Source organism: Papaver somniferum, unplaced genomic scaffold, assembly GCF_003573695.1.
Source record: "Papaver somniferum cultivar HN1 unplaced genomic scaffold, ASM357369v1 unplaced-scaffold_19, whole genome shotgun sequence".
Taxonomy (NCBI): Eukaryota; Viridiplantae; Streptophyta; class Magnoliopsida; order Ranunculales; family Papaveraceae; genus Papaver; species Papaver somniferum.
In genome coordinates, this window is record NW_020628818.1 from 11,504,527 (window position 1) to 11,519,121 (window position 14,595).

Sequence of the window (14,595 nt, forward strand, 5' to 3'; positions counted from 1 at the left end):
AAATCTCCCAAATGAAGAAAGAGTTACTTTATTTCCAAAATAATCTCACGTGTAAATATTCCTCAATCAATTCTTCAATGGCAAATAAATTATCTTTCCCAGTGGAATATATTTGTAATAAAGTAATAAAGATAAAATACTCCCATTTTCAGTTTGCATGTGCCAACCCCACTTTGATTTCAATTCATTTGCTGCGTTTGTGCCTCGCCTATGAAACAATTTTATGCTGCTGATATATATGGAGATACCAGGCCAGCTACATTTTGTCATTTTTTTCATTGTGGTTGCTGATATATGGAAATACCGTGCCAACCTCATTTCATCATTGTGGTTGCTGATATATGGAAATACCAGGCCAACCCCATTTCATAATTGTGGTTGCTGATACATGGAAATACCAGGCCAACCTGGCTGCTGATACATGGAAATACCAAGCCAACATAATAAGTGTTGCTGATATATAGAAATACCAGGCCAGCATAATTGATCATTGTTGTTGCTGATACATGGAAATACCAGGCCAACCACATTTCATCATTGTGGTTGCTGATATATGGAAGTAGCAGGCCAACCAGATTTTTCCATTTTCGTCGCAAACACCATTAAGTATCACATTTTGCTGTTTATTCGCTGGATGATCGAATTCACTTGTAATTTCTACAAAAGCACTAAAATAGCATATTAGTAACTAAAATATTGTATCATAGCTAATATAAATATGGGTATAAAATGTAACATATACATGCTTATCAGTGTGGGGATTAGTTTTGCACAATACTAGATGTCTCCTTTATATAGTCTTTCAAATCAGGGTTTGCAATCAATGTTAGCTTAGTAACAAAGCATTCAATATTCACCGTTAGATGAAAACCTGATTTAGATTCAAGCTAATATTTCTCAACTGTTATATCGAAAACTTAGCTTGTTACACACACACATGACAATGCATGCTTCTAGGTTTGTTAACCGTACCCAAACGTATGCACTTGTTGGTCCAAAAACAGTTAACCAAAAGGTTAGCCATATGAGCATTTCATATCAACCATGTTCTTCTTCACCATAACTAGTTCAAATTACTTCAAATAAACTAGTTAGAGAGTTGTTCAATTGCAAGGAAATCTTATGTACTTCACAAGACACAATTGCAGCAAAGATGATTTGATTCACTTGAATCGGTTCATGAACTTTTATAGCCACGGTTTGCAAACTGCATTCCTTAGTCTTTTTAAGTTTAAGTTCAGAAATAATCTTCAGATATATAACCTTCTCAAGTTCGCAGACTAGGTTCGCGTACTTAAGTTACCGGGCAGAGTTTACAAACTCCAGCAGAAATTCTCGGGTATGAGAACTTCGCCGGTTCACGGACTGGGTTCGCAGACTGAGTTCGCAGACTTAGATTCACTTAAGTAGTTTGTCATCTCCAGCAGAAATTCTCGGGTTTGAGAACTTCGGCAGTTCGCGGACTTGGCTCACGCCATTCTTCCAGTTCTCTTGATCAACAAAGTTCGCAAACTTTGGTTCAAGGAATAGGACTTATATATAAATGTGTTTCCACAACAATGCTTATGTCCACCATTGGTTATGTAATCTAAACTCTCATTTCAATCATTGAAACATTCTTAGAGGACGTTATATAGTTGTTACACCATTTCTCGTCAAAGCAAATTTCAGGATGATTGAAACATATAATGACTTTCTTCACATGGTAAAGATAAACTTGATCGAAGCAAAAAGCTTACCAACACATATTTCGAGATATAGATAGGCGAGGTACACTCGGCTCGAAATACCAAATGTGTATAATCCAGTCTATATATATAGCATACGACTTCTTGTCTCAAAGAGTAGGAGATAGAGTAGATAGACTTTTGAGTGATAGATAAGTTCAAGTCTTCACATACCTTTTTGTCGAGAAGTTCCACCGGTTCTTTGAGTAGTTCTTCTACTTGTATGATGAATCGCCATGAAGTCCTTTAGCTCAACTACACTTTCTATCCTAGTCTGAGACTTAGCTATAATAGACTAGAAATAAAGATTTATAGTTTTGATCACTAACATTGACAAACATGCTTGAGATAGCAACGCATGCGAGTTCGACCGAGCAATGCTCTAACAATTTTTCTTAACCGGAAGCAATTGAAACAAATATATACATTACAACACCGCAATTGCACCAAATTTCGTTAAGCAAAAACACTTGATACCCAAAAATAAAGAAGATACCAAATCATAAGCCAATAAATTGACACAGTTTTTCTTAACCGAAAACAATTGAATCATATAAAGCAAATCCATACACAATAATGGAACATATCAATTGTATATAAATTTTGTTAAGCAAAAGTAAAATATATGAAATATAAACAGGCTTTTCTCAAATTGGAAAAAAGATCAACTAACAAATAAAGTCGTTACCTCAATTTCCGCATCTACTTTTACCCAGAAAGATATATCATTAAGCACCAGTTCAATAAGAACTCTCCCCCTGTTTGCTGTCATCCTCTCGCAGGAACAAAAGAACAACAACAAAAGCAATCTTTACCAGAGAAAGGTTGAATCGGATTTAACTAATGCGTGCCAATAACAAAAGTCTAAACCCGAAACACATATGTTATGCTAAACACAACTTATGTAAACATAAATTGATTATCCACATATTGGACTTTTAACATATGAGTTTCAATCGGAATTCCTTATGATCCTTTGATAAAGCCTACCAACATGGGCTAGAACTTAATCCCGTTAAATCAAAAAGCCACACAAATCGTAAGGGCTACATCATATGAGATCGAATATTAATTAGTGTTAATAAAAACTGAAATCAGACATCCCATAAATCCGAGATCACATAGCAAAAATATAAACATTCATACATAGGCTATGCAATCGGAAACTATCACACGAAACAAAAATTATAAAATAATAATTTTATTCATAATAATAATATTGATAGTTTTATTGAAAATAGACCTTATACAAAAATATCGAAATAAATAAACACATTGATGTCTATTTTCTGGATCAAGTATCTCAGTATATAACTTAATCCCTAGAGGTTTTCTGATTGTTCACTGAGGTTTCTTCGGTGTTCAAGTTCTTGAGTTTCCTCATTTCTTTCAACTGATTGAGTCGCCTGTTCAAAAGATTCACTTCCACAATCATCTTCAAAAGATATAACTCGAGCCGCTCCTCATTCTTTACAGAGGCTTCCAATTGTTCACGAGCAATTTCAAAATCTCGTATTAGCATAAACATGAGCTCAATAGATAATTGATTCCTCTTCTGTTCTTTTGAGAAATAACACTTAATCTCAGAGGGGAGATAAGTTTTAAGCTTTTATAATTGAGAATCAACATCAGTAGTATTTTCACCCATCTTGAACCGCAATCTAATTATAGAGAGAAGAATTGGTTTTTAATATATTTTGTATATCAAATAAAACTTAGTCTCCAAGTTTTGAAAAACCTAATAAGGTATTTTATTTGATTAAAGCAGATGTGGATATACACAAGTTCGGAAATACAATCAAGGAAGATTTTCCGAAATATTATTGTCAAGAGAGTCCGAATATATCTTGTACAAATTTATCACGAAATTTCTTGGTATGGACCGAAAGTATTACTCTAAAAGGTGAAAGATTTCATTTTTAGAGAAGTACTTAAGCTGTTCATGATGCAGATAGATCAAACATAGATTTTATACATTTTAAATGTTCCCTGGTGCTCTTTTAAGAACTTCCCCATTTATTTAAGTCGAGAACAAATTTGAGGAGGTTCCGATCAACAAACTTAGTTGTTGAAGTGAGCCCTCAATGGATCAATGTTACACAGGGAACAAGATCTATCTTGATGTTTTCAGACATCTTCTTTTCTGGAAAAATCCCAAGAATAGGTTTCACACATCTGTAAGCCACTACTTGAAGGATCTGATTTAACAGATAGATCTATTCGAGTACGAATAGGATTGCAAGTGTGACCAGAAACCTTTTGATTCATGAGTTGATTAGTACTCTTAGATCAACCCATTTTTTCTTTGGAATACAATAACATCTTTAGATGAGACCGTTTCTTTGATCTTGATTTGGACAATCGATCAAAACTAAATGATCTAAAATCACTAGTTTGCATGCATTTGAGTCAATAAATGTGGAGTCAGGCTAATATTGAGATCTTCTACAGGTTATTGTGGAGGAACAATAAGTATCCCATTTGTGGCATTAGATGAGGAGAAAACCGAAGCATTAGGGCATTGGAGGCTATTATTTGGGCAAAGGAGAAGAACATTCGACATCTTCAATTAGAGGGTGACAACAACAATGTGGTGGCTTCTTTAAATGGGAAAGTCTCTGCTATAAAATGGTTAACGAATCCCATCATTAGTGATTGTATAGTTTTCTTTTGAATCCTACAGTTGTAGTCATATTCCCAAAAAGCATATAATACTAGTTCTAGTGTGTTTATGTATTTGGTTTTCAGTATGGTTAACATCCTTGATTGAGTATGACACAGTAACTTAAGCTCTTTCTTAGTATTATTCCTTTCTTAGTAAAGAAAAAAAAGAGTTATTTTTAATCATTGTGATTTTGAAACGTTCTATCCGACCTATATGATTTGTTGTTTGTGTCTTTGAGACAGGACTATATCGGCAGTCGGTGGTACATGATTCGGTGCCTATGAAGATTTGGATTTGACTCGGATTTTGTTGGTTGTTGTGTAGACTCTAGAATTTCTTGCAGCAACATGTGTCATATGGTGAAATACATAAGTGTCATCGACTGTTCAGTGAACTTCGTCTCCATTACCTGTTCAGTGTTAAAGTAGTTGTTCGCAGCCGTGGGTGGTGGTTGGCGATGTGGTCGTACACCGCTTGAGTGAGAACTTGTTTGTTTGCAGCTGACTCGACGTCTGAATCTGAGTCAACCCCTAACTCGGACCGAGTCAGCAGTCAGACCGTTTGTTTTCCATTTTGAGTCAGATCTGACTCGACTTATGACTCAGACATAACCCCTGACTCGGACTCATTTGAGTCAGGTAACAAAATACCCCTGACTCATGGGACCAAACCACTGACTCACTTATTTCCGAGTCAGATGAGTCAGATCTGACTCAAAACAAACATATCGACTCAGATTCAGATGAGTCAGGTGATTTCACTCAGATCCAGATGATTCAGATCCAGACGACTCAGATAAGTCAGGAGTAAACAAACATGGTGTGACTCCCTGTAAATCATGCTTAAAACTTTAATGACCTTATTAATTGTCCTATTTTGAAAATTTCCAATCCCAACGGTACTCAATGTACAACTTCCCGCCCTCTTTGTTATCATGCTACACAAATACATCACCCCAATAATACATCATCATAATACATCCTTTTATAGCCCTACACGTAGCAAATATAAACCTGGCCCACATTTTCCCTATTGTCTGATCTATATATTTACCAGAATTCTCGCCGTTTTAAATTTCCCTCTTTGTCTCTCTCTCATCTCCGTTTCTCAATGCAAAGAAACTTCCCATATTTACCGAATTTACCACTAATAAACCTAACTGACTAAAACACCCATCCGGTACTACTTTATGACTTCTAATTTCTGGCTTCAAAAGTCGGTCCCATGAGAGCTCGAATTAAGGGTATTTTCGGGATATAAGAGAGTAAAAAGACAGAGTTTTCCACATTCCTTATTTTCGGTATTGCCATACATACACACCTCTGACCTCTCTCCCTCCTTGATCCCAAAATTGGAACCCAAAATTGAAACCCTAGTTTTATCTTATTTCTTCTGGATCTGTCCGCAAAAGTTCTACGATCGCTCTCCGTTTGGTGATTAGGGTTGAAGATCAGCGATTTCAATGGTTTGAATCTTAAACTTCACTTTGTATTAATTTTTAGGGTTCTTATTTTTGGGGGTGTTTTTTTTTTTTGCTTTGTTGCGATTCGAATGCTTTGATTTGTGTTGGGGATGGCTAAAGGTAGAGATACTGAAGAATTTAAGGTGTTATCATCGAATCCAAGAACTGGATTGAAACGTGAATTTGCATTTGCTATGAATGCCCAATCTGAATGTTCTGGGTCTTTAGGTAGAACTAGGGCTAGAAAAGCAGAAGAAGCTAATTCTGTTGTTGATTTAGGGAAATCTAGTAAGAAAAGAGCTAAACTTTGTGTCCCTAAGGAAGAACAAAAAGAGATTTTTTCTGATAATGAGGAAACCCTAATTTCAAAGGAGGGTGAAGTTGAGAATGGGAATTTACATGGTAACATTGAGAATGGGGATGAACAGAAGAATGCTCAGTTCAACTGTGTTGATGATGAGGAAATAGTGAAGACTGATTTGTTGAATACACCAAGGAGATTCACACGTTCAGCTCTGAAAGCTACAGAAGTTATCAGCTACAAAAAAGGTAATGCGTCTCTTGGGAAAACTAAAACTCGGTTTACTCGTTCTTCTTTGGACTCGATGACGGTGGAGACTGTAACGGATGGCAATAAGGAGCTAGGTAAGGATTCAGCAGGGGCATTTGAAAAGGAGGCACCAAAAATTTCAAAGCTGGCACCAGTGAACCTTGTAGAAAAGGGTTTAAAGGATACACCTGAGAATGGCATAGAAAATACTGTAACTGGCACATCCGACAAGCTGTTAAATTGTTCATCTTTGGATCAAAAAGCAGATGAGATGGTAAACGATGACAATATGGAGGTAGAAATAACTTCAGCCGGTAAACCCAGTTTAGATAGTATGGAACATGTAGCAGTTATCCCTGAAAATTCTGACCCTCAGCTTCTTTCATTGGACAAACCTGGGAACTGCTTTCCTGATTCAGCTTTGGAAACTAAGGCAGATGATCTGATAATGGATGACAATAAGGAGGTCGAGGAATCCAATCTGGAACCCAAGGATGTCCAAAACTCTACAGCCGAGAAATCCATTGTGGAACCCAAGGAGGTCGAAAACTCTGCGGTCGAGGAATCCAATCTGGAACCCAAGGAAGTCCAAAACTCTACAGTCGAGGAATCCTTTGTGGAACCCAAGGAGGTCGAAAACTCTACAGTCAAGGAATCCAATCTGGAACCCAAGGAACAGTTAGTGGCGGTCACCGAAAATTCCATAAAGCAAAATATGTCAGCTGGTATATCTACAAAGCGTTTTCCTCGTGTAGCCTTGGAAGTTAACCAGGATTTAGTAATGAGCCCTATAAGTAATCAACTGAATGTTCCATCTGAGAAACCTATGCGGCGATTTACTCGTTCACTTGTGGAACCCAAGGCAGAGCCTGCAGGGATCAATGGAATTTATGAACAGCAGAATGTTACTCCTGAGAAGTCCATGCAGCGGTTTACTCGTTCACTTTTGGAACCTAAATTAGAGCTTGAAGTGATCGATTGCAGTAATGAAGTACACCTTGGCGTGTCAGAAGAAGCGCCAAGGCGTTTTACGCGCTCTGCTTTGAAACCTAAGGAGGAAAGAATTGATACATCTGAATATGTCTTCACCAAGTCTCCCTCCAATGTCAAGGAGCTATTTGAGACTGGTATGCTCGAGGGACTGGTTGTAAAGTATGCCTTTCCGGGAAAGAAGGTAATCCTTTTTAACCACACTTTAGTCGGCTCTGCATTGACTAATAAAGTTGCTTTCACTGAAACTAGTTTGATATTTTTTTCAGACAACAGAGCTTGGAGGAACAATAAAAGAGCTTGGTATTTTGTGTTCCTGTATCTTATGCAAAGGGGAAAAAGTGAGGCTTACCTGTTTTCTGTTATTTGGTACATTTCTTTTAATATCATCAAGAGACTAGTGGATGGCTAAAACCATTTTTCTTTTGATTCAGGTGGTTACACCTTGCCAGTTCGAGCAGCATGCAGGTGGTACAAAGGAACATCCTGAGGAGTACATTTACTTGGAGAATGGTAGCAGCCTTAAAAAAGTATTGGGTTTGTTGAAGGATATTCCCTTGGAGAAGCTGAAGGCAACAATTCAAAGTGCAATTTCCACTGCACACGTGAAAAACACGTGTACCTGTATGTATTGTAAAGGTGAGCTTCTGTCACAAGTGTTACTTCGTTTTAACATTTCCACTAAGAGCATCATACTAAAAAGTTGTTACTCTAATTATCTGTAGGACCTCTTTCTGGACCCAAAAGGGTTGTGCAAGTATGCAATAAATGCCTGGAAGCCAGGAGATCTTGTGCAAGCCCAGCTCGTAAAACTGGTGATGAGAGGTATGACTGTTCATATAGCATTGTGCTGGAGATGTTAGGTCTCAAAAGGATAATTAAAAACTTAAAGTTCTCTCTTTTATTTTTGAAAATGAAGAATACCAATGGGTAGATTCGGGTCACTTGATAGAGAAGTGTAGTATAACTCATGTCAGGTTACTTTATGTAACAATAAAGTTCTTTTTTCTATTATACGTATAAAATTATAAATGTTTATGCTCATGATTTATGAAGACTATAATGTTTTATTATTTTTATTGGTTCGTTGTTGATATGGTTTTATTCTCGGATTACTTTAGGTCAAAGTCAGTTGTGACCCCAAAGTCCTTGAAAAGTATTCAAAGGCATAGCTCGTCACAGAAGAAAAGTAATGTTAAAGGGAAGATAACAAGAAAGTGAGTATCTTTTTCTCTTGTCTAATTTGACTATCCATTTTGTTGCATTTTGTTAATTATTGCTTATTAACCATATTTGTTGTGTTGTCTTTTCTCAAGGGATCTGGGATTGCATAAGTTGGTGTTTGAGGAAGGTGGCTTACCTGATGGAACTGAATTGGCATATTACATGAATGGAAAGGTACTAGAGTATTACAAGAGGTTCACTCATTTCTTTTATTAAAATGTTTTTAATAGATTTGTATATATATGATTGTAAGGTTCATTCTTTTGTTGGACAGAAACTGCTGGAGGGGTACAAAAAGGGTTTTAGCATATTTTGTCGTTGTTGCAACACTGAGGTACAGTTTGATTAATCCTAAACTTTAACATTTTGAAATTGAATCAGAAGAGGGGAAAAAATGACTGGATAACAGATTTACGCTTCTGTGTGATTTATTTGTTTTCTCTTTTCTTGGATTCTTAATTTTCTGTTGAATGAGCAGGTCAGCCCTTCTGCTTTTGAAGCTCATGCTGGTTGGGCTTCACGTCGCAAACCGTGAGTTGATCATGTAATTTGTTTCATAGACGTCTTTTTCCTTTGACCTTTTTCGTTTTTGTGACTTCTGTTTCTTTCTTCTTTTTCAGTTACCTAAACATCTATACGTCAAACGGGGTGTCACTGCATGAGCTGTCAATTTCTCTTTCGAAATCTCGGAAGTTTGTTTCCAACTACAATGATGACCTGTGTGGCATCTGTACAGATTTTGGTGATCTTTTACTTTGTGATGGATGCCCTAGGGCCTTTCACCGAGGTAAATTTTTCTCCGTGCTTGTGATAATTTTCACTGGTTTGCTTGCGTCAGTTTTTATTGAGGATTCCATAAAAATCTGTAGAATGTAGTAAAGCACTTTGTTAGCAGCTGTGACACCGACAAATGAAACAGATATCTGTGACAAGTAATGCTGTTGATGTCACTTGTTAGCTTATGGATCATCATTGGTCTTAACTGTGCAGATTTAGACCTATGGGTGACATTATGAAAGATTATCCAGTTCTGATTGTTCTGTTATTCGTTGCAGACTGTGTTGGAGAGATGCGAGTTCCTCGTGGTGACTGGTATTGTCCGTATTGCGTGAGTATGTTCCAAAGAGAAAACCATTGTACAAGTAACGCCAATGCCTGGGCAGCCGGGAGGATTGAAGGAGTTGATGTTATTGAACAGATAACCAAAAGATGTATACGAATCGCTGAAACTACAGAACCTGAAGTTGGTGGTGGATGCTCGTTATGCCGGTAAGACATGCTTTATTATCAAGTAGACTTATAGATTTTTATCTTCTAAGATTGGACTTACAATTGTTACCTTCTTGTAGATCGACTGGCTTTAGCAAATCTGAGTTTGGTCCACGTACAGTTATAATTTGCGATCAGGTGTGTATCTTTCTCTTGCATGTAGAGTCCCCTATGTATCATCACATATCAGTTATTCTCACACGTGTGTACAGATTAGCTTGTCCTTAGTTTCAGTTTGCATGTTTTCATCAGTGCCAGAAGGAATATCATGTTGGGTGCCTGAAGGATCACAAGATGGCAGATCTACAGGTGTGCAAGGCGAACTTTATCAGGCCCTTTTGTACTTCTCTTATTTTTGTAGATTATTGATTTTTTTTTTTTTTTTTTTTTAACAGGAACTGCCGAAAGGGGACTGGTTTTGTTGCACGGACTGCAATAGAATTCATACTGCTTTGCAGAAATTGATCGTTCGTGGATCAGAGAGGCTTCCAGACTCTCTTTTGGCTGTTGTGAAGGAGAAGCTCGAGGAGAAAGGTTTGAATATAGATGGAGATTTGGATGTAAGATGGAGGCTTCTTAGTGGCAAGACAACTTCTCCTGACAGTAGATCACTGCTTTCAAAGGCTTTAGCAATCTTTCATGTGAGTAATTTTTAGCTGTACCATGATACTCTTTTTAGTGCTGTGATTATGATATGCCCTCTTTATTACATGATTGATGTCAATAATTACCCCAAGTCACAGTTGGCTTTTAACGTGTTCTGTATTGTTCAGGATCGCTTTGACCCTATTGTTGATGCAACCACAGGTCGTGACCTTATCCCAGCCATGATATATGGGTGAGCAAGAATCTTTGGCTGTCTTCTATCCATCACGCATCATGCCGCTTTCAGTATTCTTCCTTTTTGTTTAATTTATGTAACAGTAATCTGAATTTGACATATTTATTCTTCTATTTGCATATCCTACAGACGGAACAACAAAGTCCAAGACTATGGTGGGATGTATTGTGCAGTATTGACCATTAAGTAAGGATCGTTTACTCATCTTTGGATTTGGTGCTAGTTTGTAAAAGTTATCTTGTCCTGAAATGTCGTCTTATTTTTGCAGCTCTTCCGTGGTAACAGCTGGAATTCTTCGAATCTTTGGGCAGGAAGTAGCAGAGCTTCCTTTAGTTGCGACGAGTAGTGATCATCAAGGACAGGTTAGGACTGATACTCTGATGCATCCTTTCTTTCCATTCTCTGTCTTTTCTTCTTCTTGTCCCCCATTCGCTCGGCTAGATGCGGACTACAATACTTAAGGTTGTGGTGTTCAAATGAGAGAGACACTGAGGAATTAAAATATTAGATAGCTGGTGCTTTTTCTGTTGGCTTTTAGGTGCATCCGTAAAATCATTATTCTCACTGTTCAAAGAGAAATATCATTTTTTCGTCCAATCCTCAAAGATTTTAAACATGAACAGGTCTCAGTAAGATCTTTTGGATTCTGTTCTTATATTCTCTATTATTTCTGTGCAGGGCTACTTCCAGTCACTGTTTTGTTGCCTCGAGAGGTTGTTGGGATTCTTGAAAGTGAAGAACCTGGTGCTTCCATCTGCTGGAGAAGCTGAATCCATATGGACAGACAGATTTGGTTTCGAGAAAGTTGGTGATGACAAGGTCAGTATTGGTTTTATTTTAGGCTCCTTTTTTTTTTCCTCTGACACTGCTATATCTCTAAACATGTCTCTGTTGTTACAGTTGAAAGAGTACAAGAAGGATTACCAGATGGCCATCTTTCAAGGGACTTCTGTGCTGCAAAAGGCAGTGCCGAAGTGTCGTATTATTGACAGATCTCCAAAGAAAAGCTGATTGGAGTATATATTTTGTACAGCCAAGTTTTTTGTTGCAATGATGTATAGTAGTAGAATTTTGTCGGGGTGGTCTAACAAGAAATAGATTCAGAAGTATTTCATATAGATTCAGTAGTGGAAATATCATTTTTTGAACAGGCTCTCTTAGGTAGTGGTAGCAGCAGATAAAATATGAATTTAGGAATAGAATCACATTGTCATTCAACCACTGTAAACAGAACTTGTTACATTCTATTCTTCATTTCATCCCTGGTAATCACATCCATTAATCCAATTCCTTCCGTATTTTTTGTACATTCTGTAAACTTGGTAACCTTGTCTAGTACCCAATGGACCAGCGGAAAGGTATCTTAAATGTTGGTATTTGCTGTTCTAGTTAGTATTAGACAGTCAGAAATTGAATCTTGTACTTAAAACCTGGAAGTAGAACTAATCTAATCTTGTGCACACCGTCTATGTTGAATTTTGTTCAAATTAAGTCAAGAAACTCTCTAAAGCAACACACCTCCCCATTATCATTGCCCATTATTCATCATAACTTAAAATCCTTGCTCTGTTGCTTACGGATCCTCCAATCTCCACTTTTGAATTTTGAATACATTGATTAACTCACACCACCGCCTTCCACTTACTTTTCTAGACAAAGTTTGTATATATTTAGTAACATGTGTATGAATTTCTCAAGTGTAATACATAGTATTTCTTACATCTCACGCTAATTACAACTCCTCTCATGTGAAAAGTCTCTCACACCAACTCCATCCATATAAAAAGATCTCTCACCCTAGAGCAAATAATGTCATAACATTAGTAACGGAATATGAATAACAGCAACAGTGCGGGTACCAGAAGAAGCAAAAGAAACATTTGCTTCTGGTTCTCAACTCTTTTCATTGCCTTAATATCCGTTCTATTGGCTCTCAATTCTTTCCATTCCCCTGGTAGTAGCATACAAAGAGCCACAAACATTGCTAATATGGTGGTTAAGTTAGCTGGTATTGAAGAGTTTTTTTCACTTGTAAGAAACACTACTCCATCTAGACACCATGGTTCGCATCATCATCATCGTCATCACCGAAGCCGTACAACTAAATGCGGTAATACTCAATGGAAGAAAACGAGTCTCATGGTTGATTATGATGTGTCACTTGTGTTGACTGTCAATTTGAATGGTTGTGGGAATTTTACTAGTGTCCAAAAAGCAGTTGATGCTGTTCCTGATAATAGCCCGACTCGAACGCTTATTATTGTTGATTCTGGCGTTTACAGGTAATTATTGATGTATTACTATTATTCATTATTGATGTAGAGATGAAATGCAAACTTTTAATGTATCTAAATGAGGCAGGGAGAAGGTGGTTATCCCAATTAAGAAAACGAATTTGATACTTCAAGGTAAAGATTATCGCAACACATCCATTGCTTGGAATGACACTGCAAACTCCACTGGAGGGACAATTTATAGTTCCACATTTGCCATCTATTCTTCAAACTTCACAGCTTATAATATCAGCTTTCAGGTAATTTTCTCAAATCAAATTCGGCTTGGTACCAACTTCAACACGCTTATTGAATTTTAAACCAAATATGCACGGTGTTCTCGAGTTGTGCCTAACATTTCATTTTTCTCAATCTGACAACTTTGAATGGAAAAGAATACAGCTCCACCTCCGGATCCTGGCGTTGCTGGGGCTCAAGCATTAGCTATCAAGGTATCAGGAGATCAAGCTGCATTTTACGGCTGTGGGTTTTATGGTGCACAAGACACACTTTATGACGATCAAGGAAAGCATTATTTTAAAGAATGTTTCATTCAAGGATCAATTGATTTCATTTTTGGTAATGCTAGATCACTCTATGAGGTATAACAAAAATGAGATTAATCCTCTTCTTTACACGTCCTAGACAATTAACTTGTTTATAATCAATGGTATGCATTTCAATATATAAACAGGATTGTACTATCAACTCAATAGCAAAGGAAGTTCCAGATGGTATAAGTGGATCTATTACAGCTCAAGGAAGGCAAACATTGACAGAAAAATCAGGTTTTTCATTTGTGAACTGTAAGATTGGCGGGGCAGGAAAGGTTTGGCTGGGAAGAGCTTGGGGTCCGTATGCTTCCGTTGTCTTTGCTAAATCATATATGTCAGACGTTGTATACTCCGGTGGATGGAATGATTGGAACGATCCTTCTAGAGACGAGTCAGTTTCTTAAATCCTAATTACTACGTATCTTAATTCATTGTTTATAATCTAGTTATACAATATGAATTCGTATAAATGTCGCGTATACAATTTTCTGCAGGACTGTTTTCTTTGGAGAATACGAATGCTTTGGTCCAGGATCGAACTTCTCTTCTAGAGTTGCATATAGTAAACAACTGACTCAATCCGAAGTGAATCCATTTTTGGATGTTTCGTACATCCAAGGAAATGACTGGCTTCTTCTTGGGCGCCATGGGAAAAACTCATATATCAATGAAACAAACACTGTATTGGCTTCTTCTTAATTGTACGAGTTGTTGGGTGTGTTTTAACTGTACTAGTTTATCACCCGTGCGATGCACGGGTCTGTTCATTGATTTTGGAATATCAAATGCGCTTTTTATACTATATAATATCATAAAAAGGGGTAACAAATCAGTGAGTATGGTACTCTATTTGCAAATAAAAAAATCAATAAGATGATTGCTAAACTAATAACTTATTTGATATGTAAGAAAATAAAATGAACAAAAAAAAGGCAAAAACAAATATAAACCCCGAGAGAAACAATGCAGTGAAAAATTATTTGCAGTGTCTCCATTATGTTGCGCATTAGAAATAAATTTGCACTTGAATAACTCTCTTC

General features: G+C 37.0%; 2 protein-coding genes across 2 annotated transcripts; both read left to right on the forward strand.

The window, feature by feature from the left end:
• The first annotated feature begins 5,705 nt into the window (after window positions 1-5,705).
• On the forward strand, window positions 5,706-12,015 carry LOC113338747. The gene is made up of 18 exons (XM_026584135.1): window positions 5,706-7,578; window positions 7,664-7,735; window positions 7,829-8,033; window positions 8,120-8,219; window positions 8,516-8,611; window positions 8,711-8,792; window positions 8,893-8,952; window positions 9,097-9,149; window positions 9,239-9,405; window positions 9,674-9,887; window positions 9,968-10,025; window positions 10,140-10,196; window positions 10,283-10,528; window positions 10,661-10,725; window positions 10,858-10,914; window positions 10,997-11,090; window positions 11,407-11,547; window positions 11,629-12,015. The coding sequence occupies exons 1-18, from the start codon at window positions 5,965-5,967 to the stop codon at window positions 11,737-11,739; spliced, it is 3,492 nt and encodes a 1,163-aa protein (XP_026439920.1). The 5' UTR covers window positions 5,706-5,964; the 3' UTR covers window positions 11,740-12,015.
• A 551-nt stretch (window positions 12,016-12,566) lies between these two features.
• LOC113338240 (probable pectinesterase 15) lies at window positions 12,567-14,382 on the forward strand. Its single transcript, XM_026583695.1, has 5 exons — window positions 12,567-13,010; window positions 13,090-13,261; window positions 13,397-13,603; window positions 13,696-13,946; window positions 14,050-14,382. Exons 1-5 carry the CDS (start codon window positions 12,718-12,720, stop codon window positions 14,252-14,254), a joined length of 1,128 nt encoding a protein of 375 aa, XP_026439480.1. The 5' UTR covers window positions 12,567-12,717; the 3' UTR covers window positions 14,255-14,382.
• The last annotated feature ends 213 nt before the right edge of the window (window positions 14,383-14,595 follow it).

Excerpts from the sequence above, each read along its gene's own strand:
- LOC113338747 (XM_026584135.1), top strand. The coding sequence starts at position 5,965 with ATGGCTAAAGGTAGAGATACTGAAGAATTTAAGGTGTTATCATCGAAT. Across the intron at positions 7,579-7,663 it reads ATGCCTTTCCGGGAAAGAAG|ACAACAGAGCTTGGAGGAAC; the intron begins GTAATCCTTTTT and ends TATTTTTTTCAG. Across the intron at positions 8,612-8,710 it reads AAAGGGAAGATAACAAGAAA|GGATCTGGGATTGCATAAGT; the intron begins GTGAGTATCTTT and ends TCTTTTCTCAAG.
- LOC113338240 (XM_026583695.1), top strand. The coding sequence starts at position 12,718 with ATGGTGGTTAAGTTAGCTGGTATTGAAGAGTTTTTTTCACTTGTAAGA. Across the intron at positions 13,011-13,089 it reads GTTGATTCTGGCGTTTACAG|GGAGAAGGTGGTTATCCCAA; the intron begins GTAATTATTGAT and ends TAAATGAGGCAG. Across the intron at positions 13,604-13,695 it reads ATGCTAGATCACTCTATGAG|GATTGTACTATCAACTCAAT; the intron begins GTATAACAAAAA and ends ATATATAAACAG.